General features: G+C 42.0%; 1 protein-coding gene across 4 annotated transcripts in view; it reads right to left on the bottom strand.

The window, feature by feature from the left end:
- LOC132398406 (V-type proton ATPase 116 kDa subunit a 4-like) overlaps positions 1-22,998 on the bottom strand; it is a 77,546-nt gene that overhangs the window by 36,164 nt on the left and 18,384 nt on the right. For all 4 annotated transcript variants that reach the window (XM_059977788.1, XM_059977787.1, XM_059977790.1 and 1 more), the window contains 7 exons: positions 22,835-22,932; positions 17,735-17,860; positions 16,474-16,571; positions 9,165-9,291; positions 6,350-6,432; positions 2,363-2,456; positions 406-618 (listed from right to left, as the gene is read on the bottom strand). In XM_059977788.1, the coding sequence (XP_059833771.1) occupies positions 406-618; positions 2,363-2,456; positions 6,350-6,432; positions 9,165-9,291; positions 16,474-16,571; positions 17,735-17,860; positions 22,835-22,932 (839 nt within the window). The remainder of the gene's footprint in view (positions 1-405; positions 619-2,362; positions 2,457-6,349; positions 6,433-9,164; positions 9,292-16,473; positions 16,572-17,734; positions 17,861-22,834; positions 22,933-22,998) is intronic.

Raw genomic sequence — 22,998 nt, 5'->3', positions numbered from 1 at the left:
TGCAGTGCGGGGAGGCAAATGAATTACAAAGGACACAGTGGTATGTTGAGAGATCAAGAGCACTTCTTCATCATACAAGATGGCCATTAAAGTTTTGTACAACTGAGCAATAGAAGCTGTATGAGAGCCTGGTGGACGGTGACCTTAAACTTTTATATCTTCACTCCAGTGGGTGGGCGGGGAATGATAGAGATAGAAAAAAACCCCACCATAGTCCTTAATCTCCTATTCAATCTACATCAATAGCTTTATTTACATAAAATATTAAAAAGTGTCCAACTTCATACCTCCTTAGCTTTGTACTTAATTCCATTTCAAAGTAATTGTCTTTCAGAAAAACTTTGCTAAAAACAGTTTGTCCAAACACCGGTGATAGAAGCTCCCAGTTCTTGATCCACAGCTCACCTTCCCCTGGTTGAGTGCCCTCTTGATCCTATCCATGTCAGCCACAGGGCACCACGTCTCTGCAATGAGGCACTGCTGAGTCACATCGATGTTGCACAGGTTCAGGGTGTGGTAAATAGCCTTCATTTTCTTCACCTTCACCTGCCAGTTCCGCAGGTTTTTGGCTGCCTCCTGCAGAACACGGCGGCGATGGGATTCTGTCTGGTTAAGAACCTGAAGAATTGAAAAGCAATTTCAGAAACTTAACATAGATCAAGCCCCTTTTTTAAAAAAAAACATTTCAAATCAAGAATGGTTGGGCGGTCATTAGCTTCCCCATCATAGAGGAAAACTTCAGTAAAAGACATCTAAAAAAAAAATGCAGCATCATTAAAGACCCCTACCACAAAGGACATGTCCTCTTGTCATTATCACCAGAGTCGAGGTACGGGAGCATGAAGGCACACTCAATGGTTAAAGAACAGCTTCTCCCCTCGGCCATCAGATTTTTGATCAGACAATGAACTCAGGAACACCATCTCACTATTTTTGTTCTCTTTTTGCATACTTATCCTATTTTTAATATGCACTTGTTATAATTTATAGCATATTTCTCATATTACACTGTAGTGCTGCAGCAAAACAAATTTCACAATGTATGTCAGTGATAATATACACAAACCGCCAAACAAAATCTTATTTTAAGACCCCTTGTTAAGAAAATGCCACGCCACAAAACAATGTGCTGAAGAGATTACTTGGGCAATTTCTTTATCAATTCAATGCAGACAGCAGAAATCATCACAGAAGGAGAAATTGTAATCTGGAAATAGAAATTTGCTACTATAACAGGGGTCAAACACAAACTTTTCTGAATCAATGCTACATTTCCCCCTCAGAATCTGCTGGAACGTACCATCAGTGACCACCGTTGTACTGGATGGTGTGGTGGTGACAGAAAGACAGGGCAGCAAGAAAAGGCCTGGGAGTGACCCGAGTTCTGCTAGTGCAGGGCTGTCGCCAAGTTAGGTGGAAGTGGGGGAGGCCTTCTGGAGCTCTGAGAGTCAAGGCCAGGGCTGACAACCAGGCCGAATTGTCATTGCTGATTAACTGGGTTCTGAAAACACATACTCTTTCCTCAATCACACTTCATTTGCATGTATACAAGGAGAACACTGTGGCCCTTGTCATCACACTGTTCTGAAAAAATTCAGTCAGGTGCAAGTCTGATTTCTGCATCTGGAACTTTGCTTCTTGTCACAAGGGATTCCAAAAATCAACTGTTCAACCCAAGATGACTAGACTCCAGAAGAATGACAACATGAATCTCAGTAAAGCAGATGATATGCAACTTCGAAGACACAATAACACCATCAATGCTCTTTCCCAAGGTATGGAGATGGAGCTAGGAAACAGGCACACTTTTAACCATATTACAGAAAGTTATTTGTACAGAAGGGACACTTATGCACACTCAGGCCCAGCACTAAGACCATTCACTGAGTCAGACACCTGGATTCCCTTGCACTGAACAGCCACACTCTGCAGCATCCTCATGCATGGCACCGCAGTGCACTCAAATTAACAAAGGCTTATCCCGAGAGGTTAGAACACATGGACCAAGCCATGTATCTCAGGAACCACCTCTTAGTGAAGGTGCATATTGCTGATAAATTCATCACTGTCTCTAATGTGACAGCATGGCCTTTCATTGATTAAGGAAAACAATGTCTCAAGATCAACATTTCAGAGCTAGCATAAAATTTACTGGTCACTTAAAGGATATCACTATCTTTGCAAAATCCTCAGTGAAAATTAAATGAACCAATGTTTTCTAAGCCAACACCGATGCATTATTTCAACAATCAACTACTCTGGGCAAGTTATATTGATTGTCAATATCAGCCTCCCCAAACAGGCACACTATTCCCAGTTCAGAACTGGGGAGAGATTACTAAGCTTCAAGTAGCCCACTTACTGTATTCAAGTCCTCAATGCGCGTCTTCACACCAGCAGCCATCTCTCGCCGCTCACTGGCAGACTCGGGACACGGGTACACGGTGGCACGGAACCTGAGGCATTCAACAGAGGCAAACTCTACTTTTAAAGAAGTGGATCTGGTAGCATTGCGAAGCACACAGAGAAGCCCACTAGGGGCCTTGCAAACAAAAGAGGCAGTCTTCCCTTTTAACCATGGATCGAGGGAGTTGAGAATAAAGCCCATCTGTTTGACTGTTTGTCAAAAAGACAAGCGTGGCAGATTTCCATGCGAAGCAGGACTCAGGTGTTCCATTGGGCTTTACCATGGCCTGACTATTCCATATTCACCTTTAGTCTAACAATACTTTGCCCTTCAGTCCATGTTGTTTCAATGCATCACCAACAAGTAGTTTTGCCTTTTAAATATACATTTCTCAAAATGTCTTGAGATATTTAAAGTAAGTTAAAAATTCTCAGGTGGATAAAATCAGCTTCCTCTACAATACAAACAGGCTGCTCACACTACCCTTTTACTAGAATGGGGTGGAATGGTAGCCTTATGCTCAGTGTAGCATTTTACAGTGTCGGATCAGGTTTAATTCCCACTACCATCTGTAAGGAGTTTGTACGTTCTCCCTGTCACTGAGATTCTTCGGGGTGCTTCTGATTTCTCCCATCTACCAAAGACGTGTGGTTAGGATGAGTGAGTTGTGGGCGTGCTATGTTGGCGCTGGAAGCATGGTGACAACACAATCCTCGCTGACTTGAGTTGATGCAAACATCAACCGTGTATACCTTTTTCCCCATAGATGTTGCCTGGCCTGGTGCTAAGTTCCTCCAGAACGTATGCATGTGTGCGTGTGCGTGCGTGTGCACGTGCATGTGTGCGTGTGCGTGCGTGTGCACGTGCATGTGTGCGTGTGCGTGCGTGTGCACGTGCATGTGTGCGTGTGCGTGCGTGTGCACGTGCATGTGTGCATGTGCGTGCGTGGATTTCCAGCATCTACAGACTTTTTCTTGTTTGCGACACTTTTCACTGTATGGTTCAACTTATGTGCGACAAATAAAGCTGATTTTTATCTTCTCTTCTTTCCCTTACTATAACCAGGACAGCATCAGGCTCTCATACAACTCCTGCAGTTCAGCATTTCAGTTTTCTCGTCAAATCAAAACAAGACTACACATAAATCTGAATAATACTGGATCACTGTCCTCTATCCTTCCTCTTACCCGCCAAGAAACAAGTGTGCTCAAGGCGCCGCCTACTGCCTGCTTTTCAAACTGATGGACCTTCATAAATTAGTTTGCAATGAAGCACTCACAGCACAGTTCATGTTTATGGAAGATGTTATGCAAATTAAAATATTCACTTTGTAACAGCAAAATCCAAATCTACTTAGGGAAATGAAAAGAAATCAGACTGGAACAAAAAAAAACAGAATGCTGTAAAGAGTAATTGACAGAAATAACAGCATCTACACAGGCAAATAGGAGCATCCAGGGGTACCCACCCCTCTCCCAGACAGAGCAATGACAATGTTCCACTGGTCTGAAACATGCCTCTGCATCCAACATATTACCCTTTCCCCCCTTCCCACTAGCCACTTTCTACCCCCTCCTCCCCCACTCTCTTTGGTAATACTACCCTTCCTACCCATCCCTGACTGTTTCTGCAACCACAGGGTAGTACCTCTTCCCTCAGTACAATCCAGGGCAATCCAAGTGAGACAGATTTGCCTGCACCTTGTCCAAACTGGTCTACGGCATTCGGTGCCCGAGATGTGGCCTCTGCTACAAAGGGGAAACCACACATACATCAGTGAACTTTTACTCTCTACAATCTGCCGACAGCAGCCCAGATTCTGCTTAAAGGTCATTTTCCCTCTACTGTTCACTCCCACACTGACCTGCCTTCTCCGTTGTTCACATTAACATCTCACATTGCTTGGTTAGCTCACAACTAACAGCCTGACTATCACATTTACTAATTTTGAGAAACACACCCTCTGTGTTCTCGCCCACACACACCTGTGTAGATTTATTTATTGAGTTACAGCATGGAATCTGCCCTTCTAGCTGCACTACCCAGCAATTCCCCCGATTTAATCCTAGCGTAGTCACAGGACAATTCACAATGACTAATTAACCTACTAATGGATATGTCTTTGGACTGTGGGAGGTTGTGGTGAACTACATATACCTGTCGGGACACGCCCCTTGCTGACTGCTCCTGTGGCTCCTCCCACAGACCCCGGTATAAAGGCGATTGAGGCCTGAGCCCGGCCTCTCAGTCTCCAGGATGTAGTATGGTGGTCACTCACTGCTTGTTCCTTCTTCCAGTCAATAAAAGCCAATATCTCGCCTTTACGTCTCAGAGTGAGTTATTGATGGTGCATCAGGGAGAAAACCAGAGCACCCAGAGGAAACCCATACAGTCACGGGGAGAACGTACAAACTCCCATTTCCTCCCTTACCTTCCCATCCTTCCCCCACCTGGTTTATCATTTACTCACACCTCCCCCCTCACCCCTGTCCCACAAGATCTGGCTCCAATTATCCCACTCAACCTCCAATGCACCCCTCCCCCACACTGCTATTTACAGGCAATTCTCTTCCTTCTCAGTCCTGGAGCAGGGTCTAGTCCCTCCCTCTCCCTTCCCCCATCCCACTTTCACTCTGCCTCCTCCTCCAGCTGCCTATCATCTCTCTCATGATTCTGCCTTCTTCTACTACCCATAGTGCTTTCCCCTTACATTCCTTCTTCACCTTTCCTGCCTATCCCCTCCCTGCTTCCCCTCCTTCACCCCTTGATCTTTCCTCTGATTGGTTTTTCACCCTCCCCCCACCTTCTTTATAGGGCCCCTGCACCCTCCTTCTTCAGTCCTGATGAAGGGTCTCAGCCCGAAACGTTGACTGCTCCTTTCAACGGATGCTGCCCGACCTGCTGAGTTCATCCAGCTTGTTTGTACGTGTTGATTTGACCACAGCATCTGCAGTGTACTTTGTGTCGACAGACACCCCTTGTTTCCACAGAGACTGATTCACCTGCTGAGGTCTTCCACTGTTGTTTCTTTTTTTCCCAGCATCTTCAAACCAGACTGGGAGCTCTTCAGTTGCGAGTATTTTACTGTGATGCCAGTGCCAGTTTGAAGAAACAGTAAGGTACAATAAGCTATAAACAGATGGCACTCAAAATAAACACTAAAAGTGGCAGTAAATAAGTAGCAGTCAGAAAGCACAATCCACACGTAGATATTTCAAAGGAGGGAAGTTGCTATAAAGAGCTCAGGGAACCAAGACCAAGTGATCGAGTGAATTTATAGTTTGTGGAAGTTGCACATGTATTGAGACAAAAATGGTTAAACGATTGTCTAAATTTGTATAAATAGTTGATGCTGAATCATATTTAAAAACTAGAGTATAAATACACGCATCTTTAACAATACATGGAGCAATGTCTAATACATTGTTGTACTCAACACTGTCATTAGTGCACTGTGTGCAATACATTCTGTCAATAGGTTGACCCCAATCTTTGCAAGCTGCACCACAAAGCTTATAGGGAGGTGGTGGAGGGTGATAAACTGTGTTTTCCATACTGCATTCTTAATAATTATCAATGTTTCTGCTATTAATTACATGGATTATGCCAAATGTACATTGATCTTTTTGTAGCAAGATTCCACTTTCCAAATGTTCAGAAATCAGGTGGTTCTACATCTGGCTCACTGGCTGCTGGTTCCTTTGTTTCCTTGAAACTCTCCTGCTTTTGCTTCCTGAAACCTAGAGATTTGCTCCCCATGCTCCATTTAAACATTGTTCACTGGAATTTTTTCCCCCTCTGTTGTACAATGACTTAAAAAGTTAAAATGCATCAAGAGCATTAATTAGAATGGCAGTCAATAATTCAGAAAATCTGCTTGTCCAGGGACAAACTCCTGGAAGTACCACATATTTTTCTATTATAATACATTGATCAGCTCACCCATCACAAATCTTCTTTACTTTGTGTCGCAGCTGCTCCCCTTGAAAGAAGATGATAAACACATTCTTCTGCACCTCTACATGCTGCAAAATGTAATTATATTGCACATTGAAAGAGTCAGGAAAATACGCACTCATCATGTCTTTCAGAGCCACATGTCTAATTAGAATTGAAATCCAAAGGCATTAATGGAAACATGACAGGTGACCTTTGGCCAGTAGGGGGTGCTACCCATGGATACAGGGGAAATGTCCTAATGAAGAACAACCATGGGATCTTTAACTTGAAGGAAAGTACCCATCATTATATGGACTCCCTCAAGACTGTTCAAATTAAGTGCTTAAAATCTGAGATTTGAAACACCAACTCCAAACAAGGCCATCAAGCAAATCAGTCAGCTGCCATTATACAATAACTGTCATAAACCTGAAGTTATGCAGACAGTGGTAAATGTTCAAAAAGGCTCAGAGCTGTGAGCTCTAACACCTTGGTTTCATTTTGAAGAAAATAATGTGAAAAATCTGAAAACCTATCATTTTCCTATATCAGTTTACATTCAGAAGGTACCCAGCTGACTGTGACATCATACCCATTGCACAGAAATGATTAGCTCATCCGTCTCTTCTTTATCAATCTAATTAATTAAAAAAGTACTTATAAATAAACAAGAGGAAAATTATCTCAAATATCTATATCGATAACAATTCATATAAAAGGTAAAATAAACATTATCAAGATCATACATAGTGTTAATCTAATAGTATGTAATAAAAATAAGATAATTGATTCTCCTCTTACCATTCCATGAAAAGAAGAAAAAAGATAAAGAAACTTTTATAATTTATATAGACATAAAAAACCCCACTAAACAAAAAAAAGGGAACTGAGCAGCCCATACTGAAAGTGAAAGCAAGAAAAAGAAACTTTCCGATCAAATCCAGTGTTTCGAGAAAGTAACTGGAAGAGCAATAAATCAAACCATTTGAAAATATGAAATAAAAGGTCGCCAAGTTTCTTCAAATTTAAAGGACATATATCTCAGCACTTAGAAGCAAACAAAACCCTGCTTGACATTTCCAAAAGAGTCCTTCCTTTTTTCTAACCTTCAATACCTTTGCCGTCTTGAACTGGTTGGGGCATGAAGGCAGGAGATTGGGGCTGAGAGAAATAGTGGATAAGCCATGATGAAATGGTGGAGTGGACTTGTTAGTCCAAATGGACTATTTCTGTTCTTATATTTTATGATCTGTTCCTCTTCTTGCTTTTTAACATTGACAATTTACAGTACAGAGAGTCATTCAGCCCATTCTGGGTGAAAAAGTTACACAACCTTATCCTACCTTCCAGCTCTGGTCTGATCTAGTCTGGAGCTCAGCAGATCACAGTTCTATGTATAAACACAAGAGATTCTGCAGATGCTGTAAATCCAAAGCAACACATAAAATGCTGGAAGGACTCAGCAGGTCAGGCAGCATCTATGGAAATGAATAAACATTCAATGCTTCAGGCCAAAACCCTTCTTCAGGACTGGTCATGTGCAAGCCCTGTTCAAATGTCATGGTACATCCTGCTTCTGCCAGCCTTCCAGATCACGAGTCCCAGACCGCCACCATTCTCTGAGTGGAAGCACTTTTCCCTCATCTCTTCACAAAGAGAAAATTTGCAGATGCTGGAAATCCAAGCAACACACACAAAATGCTGGAAAGACTCAGCAGGCCAGGCAGCTCTATGGAAAAAAAGAGTACAGTTGACATTTTGGGCCAAGAGCCTTCAAAGGACTGGAGAAAAAAAGCTGAGGAGTAGATTTAAAAGGTGTGGTGGGGGGAGAGAGAAACACAAGGTGATAGGTGAAACCTGAAGGGGGAGGGAGGAAGTAAAGAGCTAGAAAGTGGATTGGTAAAAGAGATACAGGGCTGGAGAAGAGGGGAGTGTGATAGAAGAGGACAGAAGGCCATGAAAGAAAGGAGGGAGGATCACCAGAGGGAGACGATGGGCAGGCAAGGAGATAAGGTGAGAGAGGGAAAAAGTGATGGGAAATGGGGAAAGTGGGGGTGGGTGCCATTACTGAAGTCCAAGAAATTGCTGTTCATGCCATCAGGTTGGAGGCTACCCAGATGGAATGCAAGATCTCTTATCTAGTACCCCAACAAAGTAACTTTTATCAACACCCTATGGCCTTGAACTCCTCAGCTAATGGAATGAAACCGATCCTAACTGATCTATCCAGGCTCCACATAAGTTATACACAATTATTCAGTTTCCCTTATTGCAAAGGAAACAACCCCAACCTATCCAACCTTTCCTTCAAAGCTAATTTGATCACTTCCATTCAAACCATCTCCTGCTACCGACTCATCTGTCAAAGGCTCTCCGCCCAGAGGATTAGGTTGAAAATTCCAGGGAACTGAGTTGCACATGAATCTGGCTCCAATGCCACACAGCCTGCACCCAACCTGTCCAGCAAAACGGTGGCATCTGCAGATGAATGGAGCAGGCTAGTATGACAGAATCAGGTCTATAGCTCCAAGCACTGTAAATTTACAGACACTTCCCAAGTCAAAGTAAATTCGTTATGAAAGTACATACACTCGTTTCTGTTTTCACGCAGATCAAGATCCTGAGGGAAGGCTGCTGGCAATGGAATAAGATAACAGATTGACGTAATGACAATTTTTAAATGAAGATTTTATGGCCTATATTCAGCCATTTTTCCCATGTTTGCGCTCATTCCAGGTTTTTAACCATTCCACTGACCACAAAAAAATAATTTAATATTAAAGGTTTGTGGGTGTTACAATACATAAGAGTTCCTTACTGTGCTTGGATCTTCCAGTGGGACTTCCATCTCTGACTGCTTCATGTAGACATTTCCTCTGCAAGCTCTCCACAACAGGCGTTCAAAGGCAGCCATCCTCTCCCTACGAATCACACCAGCCATAAACCTGAAATATCCAGTGCACAGAGAGTGCCCATGAACACCTTGGCGTACCTTTGCACAACAGCATCAGGACTATAATGTACTATTACATTGTACTACTGGACTATAATGTATAATGTAATATTTCAGCAGTGCTCCTGAAAATGGAGAGTAACTCCTGGAACTTCCTCACTGTTGACTAGAAGATGGGTGACTCGATGAAGGTGCAAGTCAACCTTCGAAATACCCTCTTTCCTCACCACCATATGTACATTCAGCTAGTACCTCATGCAATCAACAAGCAGCCCAATGATGGCCCCTATTCCCAGTGGGATCTTGCAGCACATCTGTTAAAGAGGTCTCGGGCTGTGCGAGAGCCAGGAAAGAACTGGAATCTGATAGGAAAGGAGGGCGGACAATGTGAAAAAGGAGAGGAGGGGCACCAGGAGGTGATGGGCAGGTGAGGAGAAGTGAAAGAGTAAGAGGGAACCAGAATAGCAATGGAGGGGGAAGACATTACCAGAAGCCAGAAATATCAACATCCATGCCAGCAGTTTGGAGGTTACCAGCTGGCATGAACATCAATTTTTCTAAAAACCTGTGAATCCTAATCCACGTCTTAAGTCTCTTCATGGCAGCCGAGGAAGGCAACCACTTGAAGGATTTGTGCTTTCACCAGATGCCAACCAGAGTAGTAAAATTTAGAGGAAAGGAGGACAAACAAATTTGCAAATTTTGCAAATGTGCACAAAAGTGAAATGATAAACATACTTGCAATGGCACCACAGGCACTAGAAATCGAGCAATTTCTGTTGCATCTGTACAGTGGAGCTATTGGACAGGAACAGCATTGTGCCAGAATTATCTGGGGGCATTCACCATCTGGGCTCAGGAGTGAGGTAACACTAAAACTTGGGGAGCTAAAGACTAATCAGGTTCAGTAGAGAAAGGCTGGAGTAGATAAAGGAGAATTAATAGATGCTCCTCAGAGCTTTGCAAGGAGTGCTTTGAAGCACTCAATCAGCACCTGTTTGACAACACCCCTGCAAAGCCCACTGGGGCCATTTTGCAGTGTGTATGATGATACAGAACACAAGATGGTGCTGTTGTTTATTCAAGCAAACTCAGCTAAAGGAAGGGTCACTCACCTCTTTGAGAGTACGCTACCTCAGGGCACACGGTAATACAGTAGGTGGAAAGTGAAAAAAATTACCAGGAATTGCTTATGTGGAAAGGTTGCAGGGTAGGTAGGCTCTCTCCTACAGGGAAACCATAGAATATCAGATTGGGGAAGAGACACAAAATGCTGAAGGAACTCAGAAGGCCAGGCAGCATCCATGGAGAGGAATAAACAGTCAGCATTTCAGGCTGAGACCCTTCATCAGGATTTGGTTCCTGTAATTGACCTAAGTGTGTTGGTGAGTAATAGTCTTGGCACAAAATGTCAATTCTTTATTCACCACCATCTCCTCTACCATTTTGTGTGATTACTCCTAACTCACAGCATTTGTAGAATCTCTTTTGGTCAGCGTTTTTGAGGGTGATTAAATTTCCATCCACATGAATAGACACCAGATTATTTCTGGGTTTAAATTTTCAACTAATAGCAAAGGTGAATACCAAATGGGAGAAGCCAAATATGGCTCCAGAGGTCTTTGTTGTACAACTTCTTCCAGATCTTCCATGAAACAATTTAATTTCTTCTCTTCTCACCTTTTCAAGGTGGCTGGGGTCCCATCAGACTCTGTGATCTGCACTGCACTCAAACTATTGTTCTTCCTGGGCAGTGGGCTTTTGCTCTCTGAACTTGCCGAGCAGCTTGGCAGTTTGGTATTTTCAGGAAGACATGCTCCTTCGCCGATGTTGCTGACTGAAGTGTCGTGGGAGATTCAGACACTGAGACTTCAGTATATGCTGTTATTGAAAGAAGGCCCTGCACTCGAATGATCTCTCTCTCTCTCTCTCGATGGTGAGAGTCTGTTAGTCCTCGAGTTGGAGGAACTTGAATAAGTGACACAGCAGATTGCAACATCGAAACAGCGAGCTGTTGGTCACTCTTCTTGTTTGTTGCAGGAGAGATAACTCTCTCTCTCCCACTCTAGAGAGAGCCTGTTTGAGATGTTGAAGTGCTGGGACGGACAGTAGTTTTTAATGGCTCTCGCTCATGGGGGCTTTGCTATCACTTGCATGGTGGCAGGGGGGTGGAGTTGATGCTTTTGCTGGAGCAAGTAGGGGAGGGTGAGGGTTGATGCTTTTGCTGCTGTCTGGGGGAGGGGCGAAGGGCTTTGGGGTTCTGCTGTTTTGTGTCATTTGTCCTGTTTCGTGGATGTCTGTGAAGACTAAGGATTATAGGTTGTATACATTGAAGTGTTGTGATATACAGTCAGCTTTATGTCCTTTGCTCTACGTACCTGAACCAGGTTCAAGAACAGCAAATTCCCTTTGATCATTCAGCTCTTAAACCAGCCAGCACAACCCTAATCACTACCTTAGTATAGCAACACTATGACCACTTCAATCACTAGACTACTTTTTGTTTTATTTGGGTGCTTTCTTGGATAATTTTGTGTGATTCATTTTTAATTCATGTTTTTCCTGCAAATATTGCTTATTCATTACACCTGTGCTTACAAATACTTGCACATATGGCCATTGGTAGCTTCGAAATTCTTTGGCATCCAAAAATACTCATTAAATTTGTTCCTCTCAGTTGGAGATTATGATATAATTGACACTGGCAGCAGTTTGGGTTGGTGCATTGGACAGAAGGCAGAGCAAATACCAAGCAAAGTCTTCCAAACTGGAGATCCTATGTGCCAAGAAACACCTCAGTCTCAGCCGGTGGTTCCATTCAACACAGAACCAGACCTCAGCTTTGAATTAAAATCCAGGCAGTGATCTCTCCAAACAGGGATTTCAATGGGCAGGGGACCCTTTGAAACTTGGTGTCCTTCACACCAAGGGCAGGGAACCCTGAAAGATACTGGATTGAATACCTCTGAATGAAGTACACAGCTATGTTGTGTCAGTCTGCATCAAAGTTGATGCAAGATATAGATTACAAATCAAGCAGCCTGCCCACACGAACACACTGCTGCCTGTCCAGATCGAGCTAACGCTTTGGGTTTCAGGGTTGAGTAAGCCAGTTTCTTCATCCACACAGATCTACTGCCATACCCTGGGTTTGTTGGGTTCAGGTCCTGGTGCCCTAGATCTGCTTTGAAAAACATGTACATTGCAGAAAGACTGTCAGCAATTCTCTGGAATTGTCCTGAAATCCCTGCAAGTTAATGAGTTATTCTGTCCACAGCGCTGGAGAACCCAGCTGAGAAACCATAGGACACAAGAAATAACAGTAGAAACTGGTTATTCATTGCCTCTCCTGTCATTTAACAAGATCACAAAGTATCTCTTATTTCATCCCCACTAACATAATCCTTGATTCCCCTCATTTTGAAAAAATTGGTTGCTCTCCATCCATGACTGAGCCTGCAACAGCTCACTTGGGTGCAGAATTACAAACATTCTGCATTCCAGCTGAAGAAGTTTCTTATGTCAGTGATAAATGTTTAACCACTTACATTGAGACTATAACCCCTAGTTGAGAATACCTCAGCGGAGCAAACTGCAACTCTGCATCGACCCTGTCACGCCTAGTAAAAACTTTACATATTTCACCTGCTGTTCTAAATTATAGAAGAGTAAAAGCATGGTCATTGAAATGTGAAAAAGATCACTTTCTGCAAATGTTTATCTCTGTTATCTAGTAAAGGTTGAAGGCAGGAAGGTGGGGGGGGGGGAATGCAGTGGTAAGCAGGAGGTTTTTCTGAGTCAAGAATTATCCAAACCTGGTATAAAAATTCAATTTCCCTTTGGCTCCAAGAAGTCAGGATACATTGTGGTACTGTAGGCATGGGGTACTGCAGTTTGAGACAACCACTAACGAATTAATCCCAGCAGGACTGAAAACCAGAGGCTTATAAAATCATGAGAGGCTTTGGTTTTTTTTATTTTAAGAGATACAGCACAGTATCTGTCCCAATGAGCCTGTGCAGCCCGATTACAGCCATCTGACCAATTAACCTACACGTCTCTGGGGTGTAGGAGGAAACCAGTATATCTCAGAAACGTACGTGGTCACAGGGAGAATGGTATGAATTCCTTACAGTGGCGGGAATTGCACCTGGCTCACTGGTACTGTAAAGCATTATACTAACCACTACACTATCATACTGCCCCTAAGATAGTAGGCACTGTCTTTTATCCTCAGAGGAAGAGAGTCAAAGACTAATGAATAGATTTAAGGCAAAAGAGAAAACACTTGAAAAGGGATCTGAGGGGCAACATGTCACACAGAGGATGGCGGTGTATAGAATAAGCTGCCACAGTTAGTGGTTGAGTCAGGTATAACAACATTTAAAAGACGATTGTACAGGTACATTGATAGAAGTTTCGAAGGATATGGCCATCTTGGTCAGCATGGACAAGTTGGGCCAAAGGGTCTGTTTCCACACGATATTTCTTGATGACATGATGATATCACAACACATCAATGGACATCTATAGTAAACACAAAGTACACTGCAGATGCTGGGGTCAAAGCAACACGTACAACAAGCTGAAGGAACTCAGCTAGTTGGGAAGCATCCGTGGAAACGAACAGTCAACATTTCGGGCCAAGACCCTTCATCAGCCCTGACGAAGGGTCTTGGCCCAAAACGTTGACTGCTCATTTCCACAGATACTGCCCGACCTGTTAAAGGGCAACTATCTGTTGATGAGATGGAAGTGTATCAAGGACAGGGACACCTGGCAAGAGCATCTAGTGTTAAGATAATGGTCAGACCTGCTAAATGACACAACACGTGTTAGATCATTCATGTTGTTATGAGTGATGAACAGGCCTGATGGACAATGGGGTGAAGAATTAACCAACCCTTCCCTGAGAAACATAAACTATTACTGTTGTTATGTTGACCATGAGAGAGAGACGAAAAACCGGCAAGAACATCTGTGACAGATAAGAGAGAGGGGGAAATTGCTGATTAACTGTATTGTGACTCCTTTTTTGAATTACTTACTGTTTCGCTGCAAGGACAATAGTTTGCTCATAAACATTCCTCAGTGGACTGAAGGAGTGGCCTTATTTGATGGACACAGTCATTCAGGAGTGATGGATAGCTGAGTCCCCATGAGAAGGGATAAAAGATAGGTCTGCAGAGACACCCTCCAGACACGCCAGTGGACACTGATTGAGTGTTGGAACCCACAAGAAAGGTGGGGGCTTAGGAGGCCGAACCAGGAGATCGGTCAGTAAAGCTCACAGTGTAAAAGCAGGGCTGGTGGGGACTTGTGTGTGTGTCCACTCATGCCAGAGTGACGAGTCCACCACAGAAGAATGGTCTAGCATAAGGACGGAGAGGTCATAACTGAATGACCACACCGATACGACGGATTAAGAAAGCAAAGGAAGGTTTGCCTGACTGTAGCTGTTACATCTCGCTCTCTCTCTCTCTCCAACGATAACAATACAACAACCATAACTACATCAGCACTCATGAACTGAACTTTATACTTTTCTATGACAATTTATTTACCCCTAGACATCGATAGAGCTTGTTTATTATTATTATTATTCCTACACTTTTAGGTTTATTACTGCTAACTTGTTTTATATGTATATTTGCATTATTGATATGGTTTTTGCTTATTTTTATTAATAAACACCTTTAGTTTGGTACCACCAGACTCCAACAGATTCTTTTTTCTCTGCTGGTTAAACACCCAGCTACGGAGTACGTAGCAGTGTACAGATTCTTCCTGCCTTTACTGTGAGAATTAACTCCAGGTCTGATTAAGCTGAACCATTCCCGGACATTGTATGCAGGATCCAAATAAGAACCAACAAAGGAAATGACTGATTTGCAAGCAGTGAATGTCAGAGCCCCGGGACCAGCGTTAGCTTATGCCAGTGGTTCCCAAACTTTTTAGGGTTACCACCCACTTGGCTCCCAGACCACATGCCCAGCACCCCCTCTCCCTTTCTGCCCATTACATAAAAACTATAAATAATCTTGATTTACAATGCACAGTGAAAGAAAATAGGAACTGTAAATTTAAGCAGCGGCAAATAATTGCAAAATTCATTCAAATCTATTTAAAGCTGCAAATAAAATTTCTTTATTAAATAAAAAAATTTTCTTCAACAATTTTAGAGCAAACATTAATTGTCCAGCCATTCATTATTTCATTGCTTTTTCACCTTTCAGTGAGATGGATGGACTTGGTGCAGTGACATCAGCTTCTGAACATCAGGCTGAATGTCACTCAGGAGCCTCAGATCCTCACGTTCAGTAATTTGCAGTCTGTTTCTTGCTTTGATAGAAATTGGACAACTGCACTGAACATCTTGACCTCCCCCCACCCCCCAACAGTGCAGAATTGTGTTCAGAGAGTTCTTTCTGCAACCATAATTCTTGATAGGATTTTTTTTTTACCTTAGCTTCAGTTATTTTGTAGCAAGGCTGTTCAGGAATGGATTTATTATCCAATCTGAAATTTGGATCAACAGAAGATACTGAAGTCTTTTTTTTAAATGAAGCTCATCCACATGGGCACGGTGTACTTGTAGATCATCTGGTATTCCTTACTTCTCTTCCAACCCAAACAGCCTCATAAATTGGAAAAGGAAGCGATGACCAATATTACACTTAAACAGGGTTAACTTGGAAAGGAATGTTGTCGTTTTGTATATTACATTGTTGAATAAAGGTACTTGCCCTATCCATGCCTCATGTATCATGCTCATTTCTAGAATCATAAATGTAATGGACAAAGAGGAAAGTCCAGAGGTCATACCATTGTTCAACCAAAGTTAACTAGGCATGAACTCTAAATTCCTGATGGATAAAAGTTTTTGGGTCCAAAGGTTTGAGCTTTGCCAGTTATTTTACACACACTTCAGCAAGAAGGAGCAGCATCCCTAATGGAGAGGAGTCTTACACTTCATAAAAAGCAAGTAGAAATTCTCCATTGAAAACTAATGAGAAATCCCAGTTCTGGATTTCATACGACAATAACAGGTACATACTTTGAATGCAGTAAATCAAAAGTACATTTCATAACCTGAGCACAAAGACTGACATTAATTTCAGAACAACCAGACCTACAGCAGTGACCTGCCACATCATCGCTGCAGATGACTTACCCCAGTCTGCCAGGTGCAATCACTGCAGTTGCAGTCTGCAATTCCAACAGGTGCATGGTGTCTTCACTAAAGAAATCTTCAGTTAAATTTGCTTCAGTCTGCAAGAAATAAATCTCTATTAACATATTCTGCAGAACAGCACACTACAACTCAAAACAGTCACTGGGATGGAGAAAGAGGCCTGTTGATCCACTAGAATCAGGTAACTGGAAGCAAAGGAATTTTGCATCTCCCTTTGGGGGATATTTAACATTATGACATTCAGTTTTAAGCCTGGATGGTTGAGATTTCTGAACAGCTGTTTCCCTGAGATTACTGATTTATTGATCTATGCTTCTGCTATTTCAAGTTCCTCTAACAATGTACCTGGAATATGGATAGTGTCCTGCAACATAAAGGATCATTAATCTCCTGCTTATTGTACCCAGAGTATTACCTCAAACTTTTTACTCCACTGCACCTGTCAAGAGTCTAACAAGAATCGCCACTCTTCCCCAAATGATCCGTTAGCCTTTTTTTTCTTAAGAGTTGAACAAAGAATGAAAAATGCACACTTTTCCAAGAGATGGTGTTTCATACACTGCTAACAAAGATTTTCTTGCAATATTTGGTTTAGAGACAAAAATATTTTGCATTCAACAGCACCTTAAATATAAGACGCTTCACAGGAGTGTGTGTTACAAATCATGATAACAAGTCAATGTGGAAGGTATTACAATGGATAATTGAAAGTTTGGTTAATAAAGCAAATTTACAGGATTTTTTTTAAGTGAATTTCAGTGCAAAAGACAAAGATGGGACATAACTTTCCCGATGCTCCTGCCTATTCTGAAGATACAACTATTGGCCACCCCCAAATGCCTGAGAAAACGACGGTGAGCTACCTTCTCGATATACTGCTGCCTTTGTGGCAAAGATACTCCCACAGCAGGGAGTTTACAAACTGACTCAATAATGATGGAGGGGCAGTCGGCACGCTGTGGAACTGGGTGTGCTCCCTGGACTCTGCTTTCTGGTGCCAGAGATTACCAATTTGGGAGTAACTGTCGAAATTGCCTTGGTGAATTGTGGCATTGTATCTTGCAGACCACTAATTTCTATTGCTAGGGTCAGATGCTTCAAGAATTAAAAAAAAACACACAGTATTTTCTTTCTATTTTGTAATCATCTAGACATGAAGGCTTCCTAAATAGAGTGAAAGTGTAGAAAGATAATGCAGCATTTCAAGTCTTTCATCGGGTGTGTCTGTGCTCAAGGTTACCTCAAAGAAGTCCTGTGTTTTCTTTAACAGGTGTTTGAGCTCAGTGAGCTCAAGAAAGTTTTGTTTGAGAGTCTGCTGGTTCTGGTTGACCTCCCTCAAATCATGCTCCAGCTTTTCGAGGACAACCTGTTGAAAAATAGAGCAAAATCTTGCACACTTAGTTGTCACTCAGCCATTCAAGCATCCAAAGACGACCTTTCACTCCAACAAATCAAAACATCAGATGTTTCAGTGCAGGGAAGTATTCTGCTGCATTAGTCCTCGAGCTTTACTGAAGCTAATCTGCTCATTGTATTGGACCTGGTCCAATACCTTCAGATCTTCTAAAGCCAAGGGAAGAGATGAAGCAACAAGTTTTTGAGCATTATATCATGAAGTGCCACATCCCAAGGCTCAGAACCCCACTGTCAAAGGCTTTTGAAACACTGTACATATGCTCAGTTGAAAGTTGCTCAATTAAATATTTCAGATAAAAATATCTTAAAATGTGGTTAAAGGCATATTAGTTGAACATTTTAACGATTTTGAGATAAAGTACTTTCCTGAGTGAATAGCCCCATCCAAATTCAAAGTAGCTCTGATACCTTTCTTCAGCAAGCCACTATCTAACCCTGGGTCAATAACGATCCTGCAAAGGATCAGTCAATGCCCAAGCCATCCAATATGTAATGTACCTTGCAAATGCATGAAAATAAGGGATTTACCCAGATGCAAAGGAGAACATTAATATCATTCCTCAGGAGGGATCCACCAACATTGGAGACTGGGAAAATAATAAAAATCAACTCATGTTGTGAGGTCAAAGAATCCTTTGTAGAATGAAGCCAAGAGATTGAAAATTCTTGCTTAAAAATACACACAATAAGCAAGACGCCCAAGTCTTTCTAAAGTGAACATGTACCAGGCACAGCCTGGTAAAGATTGAAGAGCAAGTCATGTAGTCTTGGCAAAGACACAGCTCATGGTGTTTCGTAATCATAGACGATTCTTTGCTTTGGGAAATGGAGAGCTAGATATCTCAAGAAAAGTTAACAGTACAGTACAGCACAGTACAGGCCCTTTGGCCCACAATGTTATGCTAACCTTTTAAACAATGCCAATATCATTCCAAACCTTCCCTCCCACATTGACCTCCATTTTTCTTTCACCCATGTGCCTATCCAAGTCTCTTAAATGTCCTTATATCAGCCTCCACTGCCACTGGCAGGACATTCTGTGTGCTTACAACTGTACAAAAAAAACCTACCACAGACATCCTCCCTGTACTTACCTCCACTCGTCTTAAAGTTATACCCACTCATACTAGCCATTATCATTTTGGGAAAAGGTGCTGGCTGTCCACTGCCTATGCCTCTTGGCATTTTATACAGCTCAGTATCCCCACATTGTGGTGACATCATGTGCAATGATGTGCCAGTTCCTGATTGGAGAGCACTGAACATGCGCGGGGTTTGCCAGAATGTTTCAGCATGTGGCGGGGTTAAGATGTGTTTGCTTATTTCTGTAAGTAAAAGTTCTTTGATTCTTCAAGAACATGATTCTTTATTGTTAACCCACGGTGTTTTCTTGAACGCAACCTAACAATTTCAGAACAGACGGCAATGAGACTAAAGCCAGAAGAGTTAGGAATGTACTCACCAAATACTTTAACCCAAAACTTACTGAATAAATAAGTATACTCACTTTGCCCTGTTTTCTGTCCTTGCTCGTATGAAGGTGGTTTACCTATTTATGCAAGTACTTCTGACAATAGATGTGTAACTGTAACATTGTATGGAAATACAAGATAACACTGATGCAGACATGTTTTATACATTTAACAAGGTGCTTTGTTAATGCAACAGAGTTAGTCAGTTTTTCAATTTTCGTCGTCAGCTGGGTCAATCTGTCCGTGAACTCCCAGTCGGTTGCCGCCATACGCTCCAGTATTTGTTTTTTTTTTTAGTTTTAAGTTCTCCTACGTGAGAGCCAACAGCTGTCCGTCATTTTAAGTTTTTCTAGTCTGTAACTACACAAACACACACCTTTACTGTGAGATTCGACACCAAACATGTCACTTGTTTTCAGTAGATGCGTCCTGCACATGCGCAGGAGGAGGCGATTCGCCGAAATCTCTGTTACAGTGTGGGTAGAGATATTTTCAAAAATGCATAGTTGGACACCTATCATTTTTACGCAAAACCGGCGTTTTCAAAATTATCCGGTCTAGTGTGGCTGAGCTTCCTATATTAATCTACAGGTGCAAAAGACACCCCACCCCCACGTAGTAGAAAAGTTTTAACCTATTACTCAGTATTAACAAAACTCAAGTTTGACACCCTTAATAATTGAGATATCCTCAAGTGCTTTACAGTCAATTAAATTCACTTTTCTTTTGAATATAATGTAGCAATCGTGGCAAATTACCAGATGACTGGTTCCTATTGCGCTGGTTGAGGGATAGATTTCGGCTAGGACTTCAGGACCAAACATTAATTTTCTTAAATATTTTACATTTACCTGTGTTTAACAATGCATCTGAAGTGTCACTGATGTGATGAATATCACCCTGGATACCAAAAGCTACTTACTGGACAACTGGCTCAAATTTCAAGGATTACAGATAGACATCTATCTTTGAACTGGTTTTCTTGTTCTCACTTACACTCCCCAGTAAAGGAGGAAGGGATTAAAAAACAAGAAAAAACCTAAACAGGTCACTGGGAATTATTCCAAAATGGGAACACAGGCCTTGTCTAACACAAGAAAACAGAGAAAATAGGCAGGAATAGAAATTAAAGTGAAGATATGAGGGCATGATAGCATATTGGAGCATAGTTAAAAAGCAGAATGGTAGCTGTTAGGTAGCTATGGTTTATGGTTATGGTTACATCTGGAGGAATTAAAAGAATATCAACATGTTGAATTATCCATTCAGGGGAGCCACAAGACACCACAGAGCTTGCATCATGAATAAGAGATTCTGCTGATGCTAGAAATCCAGAGTAGCACATGAAATGCTGGAGGAACTCAACAGTTCATGAATCATCTATGGAAAGGGATGATGAATTGTCATTTTTCCATCAGGCCCAAAAAGTTGATTTTTTAAATTCTTTTCCATCAGTGCAGCCTGACCTGCTGAGTCCCTCCAGCATTTTCTGTGTTATAGAGCTTCTATCAGACTGATTACTGCTCAAGTATCACATCCCATTCTGGTAACCAACAACCAACACTCAAGAACCCAAGCAGAAAATAGACAAGTGATTTCCTGTATCAGGAATCCACATTACAAGTCCAGAGTGGCTAGGACTGGCCAGTGAGAAATAGAGGCATCTGTGAAGTGACTTTACAGAACCATACAAGGTGGTTAAGAATGGAGGTTGGGGTGGGGGGGCGGGGTGGTAAGAAAAATTCCCTGGATTACAGAATATGTACTTAGGTGCAAGGAGGTATAATTCAGACTAAGAGAAGACACAACTAGATTAGAATCACAAAATTCCTAATATGGAGTGATCAATATTGAGATTAAATCCATGAACAAGGTGATGGAGCCAGGAAGCCTTGCTTCCTCCAACAGTTGGAACTGATAACTGAGATATCTCTTAGTGCATGAATCAACTTTACTCAGACCAAGAAAAGGCTTAACATTAATATTACCATCCTCCCTCTCACCTACTTGACTCCACCTCCTAATGTAGAGAAAAACACTACAGTTAGAAATGCCTTTGGTTGTGAAATAGCTAGTCTGACTTCCAAAGGTCAGAAGATGGACTATCCCTCCCCCACAATCACCTAAAATTCCAGGAATGTGGTGCAGTTTAAGTTTTACATGTTAAGTTTGTCTTCTGTTTCTCATTAGCAGCAACTTAATGTCAGTCAATGCGACGGGAAGCAGATAGTTTCAGAGCCAGAACATCATGATGGAAGACCAGTTGTCAGACTCATAACAGATCATCTCCTCAATGAGATTCACAGATATATTGTACATTTCATAGAACAAAGAATGAACATTATAATGAGCAAGAATTAAAAGGTCCTGGAAGAAGAGTTCAAATTCTGATGGGAATGTCTTCCCACAAGGCATGCATTTTCTGAAACTGAATGCACCGCTGTGGGCTCCAGAGATATTGTGGCTGTACACAACAATAAACTTTGTGGAAAATGCATCCAAAGCAGAGAGCTCCTAACATAACCTTAATATGGTAGTTGAGCCAAATGAACTGAATCACTGCAACTCCAACCAATTGCATTTAATTCTCTTGTAAATGGCAGATGGGAGAACCTGCTGGTGCATCCAGTCTCTCCTACACAATGCTGGTCTAAACACAAGCATCCACTTTATCAGTAGTCTCATTCTGAGCAGAGAGTACAACAAGACCACAAGGCATAGGTGCAGAATTAGGCCATTCAGCCCATTTAGTCCTCTCCACCACTTCATAGCTGATCCCAGATCCTATTCAACCCCACACATCTGGCCTCTCGCCATATTCCTTGATGCCCCGAACAATCAGGAATCTATCAACTTCCACTTTAAATATACCCATGGACTTGGTCTCCACAGACACTCTTTCACTATATATATATATATATATATATATTAAAAAATTCTCCTTACTTCCGTTCCAAAAGGTTGTTTCTCAATTTTGAGGCTTATCTAGCCTTTTTAACAGTTGGTAGGCTTCAATGAGATTCTCACACATTCTTCTAAATTCCAGTAAGCAAAGGCCCAAAGCTGCCAAACACCAAAATATATTAAACTTTTTGTTTCTATCTCAGTCCTTTTAGCCAATTTAAACTGATATCACAGCAATTGCTCCATCATTAAGTTGGGCAAAATAGAAACAGGCACATTGTCAAAATGCATCCGTGCTGCTTAATGGAGCAGTTGGATCACGTAGTAACAAAAACATGTACTCCTTGAGTTCCTGGGAAGGAGACAGTCCCCACTTGCACCCTGCTCAGAATGAGACTACTGTTACTTCTTACGTGTAACTGCTCTAACTAGTGATCTCAACACACTGGGAATTAGATGAGGATCTAAGATTGAACACTTCGATTCAGAGGAGACCACCCCTCAATGCAGTGTGTGTAAATGTTCTGAATCAAGGGCTCTGTTCTTACCTCCAGGTCAATCATGTCTTTTGGAAGAGGAGCCTGTGGATTCTCTCCATCATCCTGGACGACAATCACATCCCTTTCCATTTCAATTTCCAGAAATCCTGCAAACCCAACAGTATAAGGCTTAGTATACTATCAGGGAGGCTTAAAAAGAAAAAAAAATCACA

This window comes from Hypanus sabinus, chromosome 8, assembly GCF_030144855.1.
Source record: "Hypanus sabinus isolate sHypSab1 chromosome 8, sHypSab1.hap1, whole genome shotgun sequence".
NCBI classification, from domain to species: Eukaryota; Metazoa; Chordata; class Chondrichthyes; order Myliobatiformes; family Dasyatidae; genus Hypanus; species Hypanus sabinus.
Note: the sequence above shows the minus strand (reverse complement) of the source record. Positions and strands in the feature narration are given on the sequence as shown.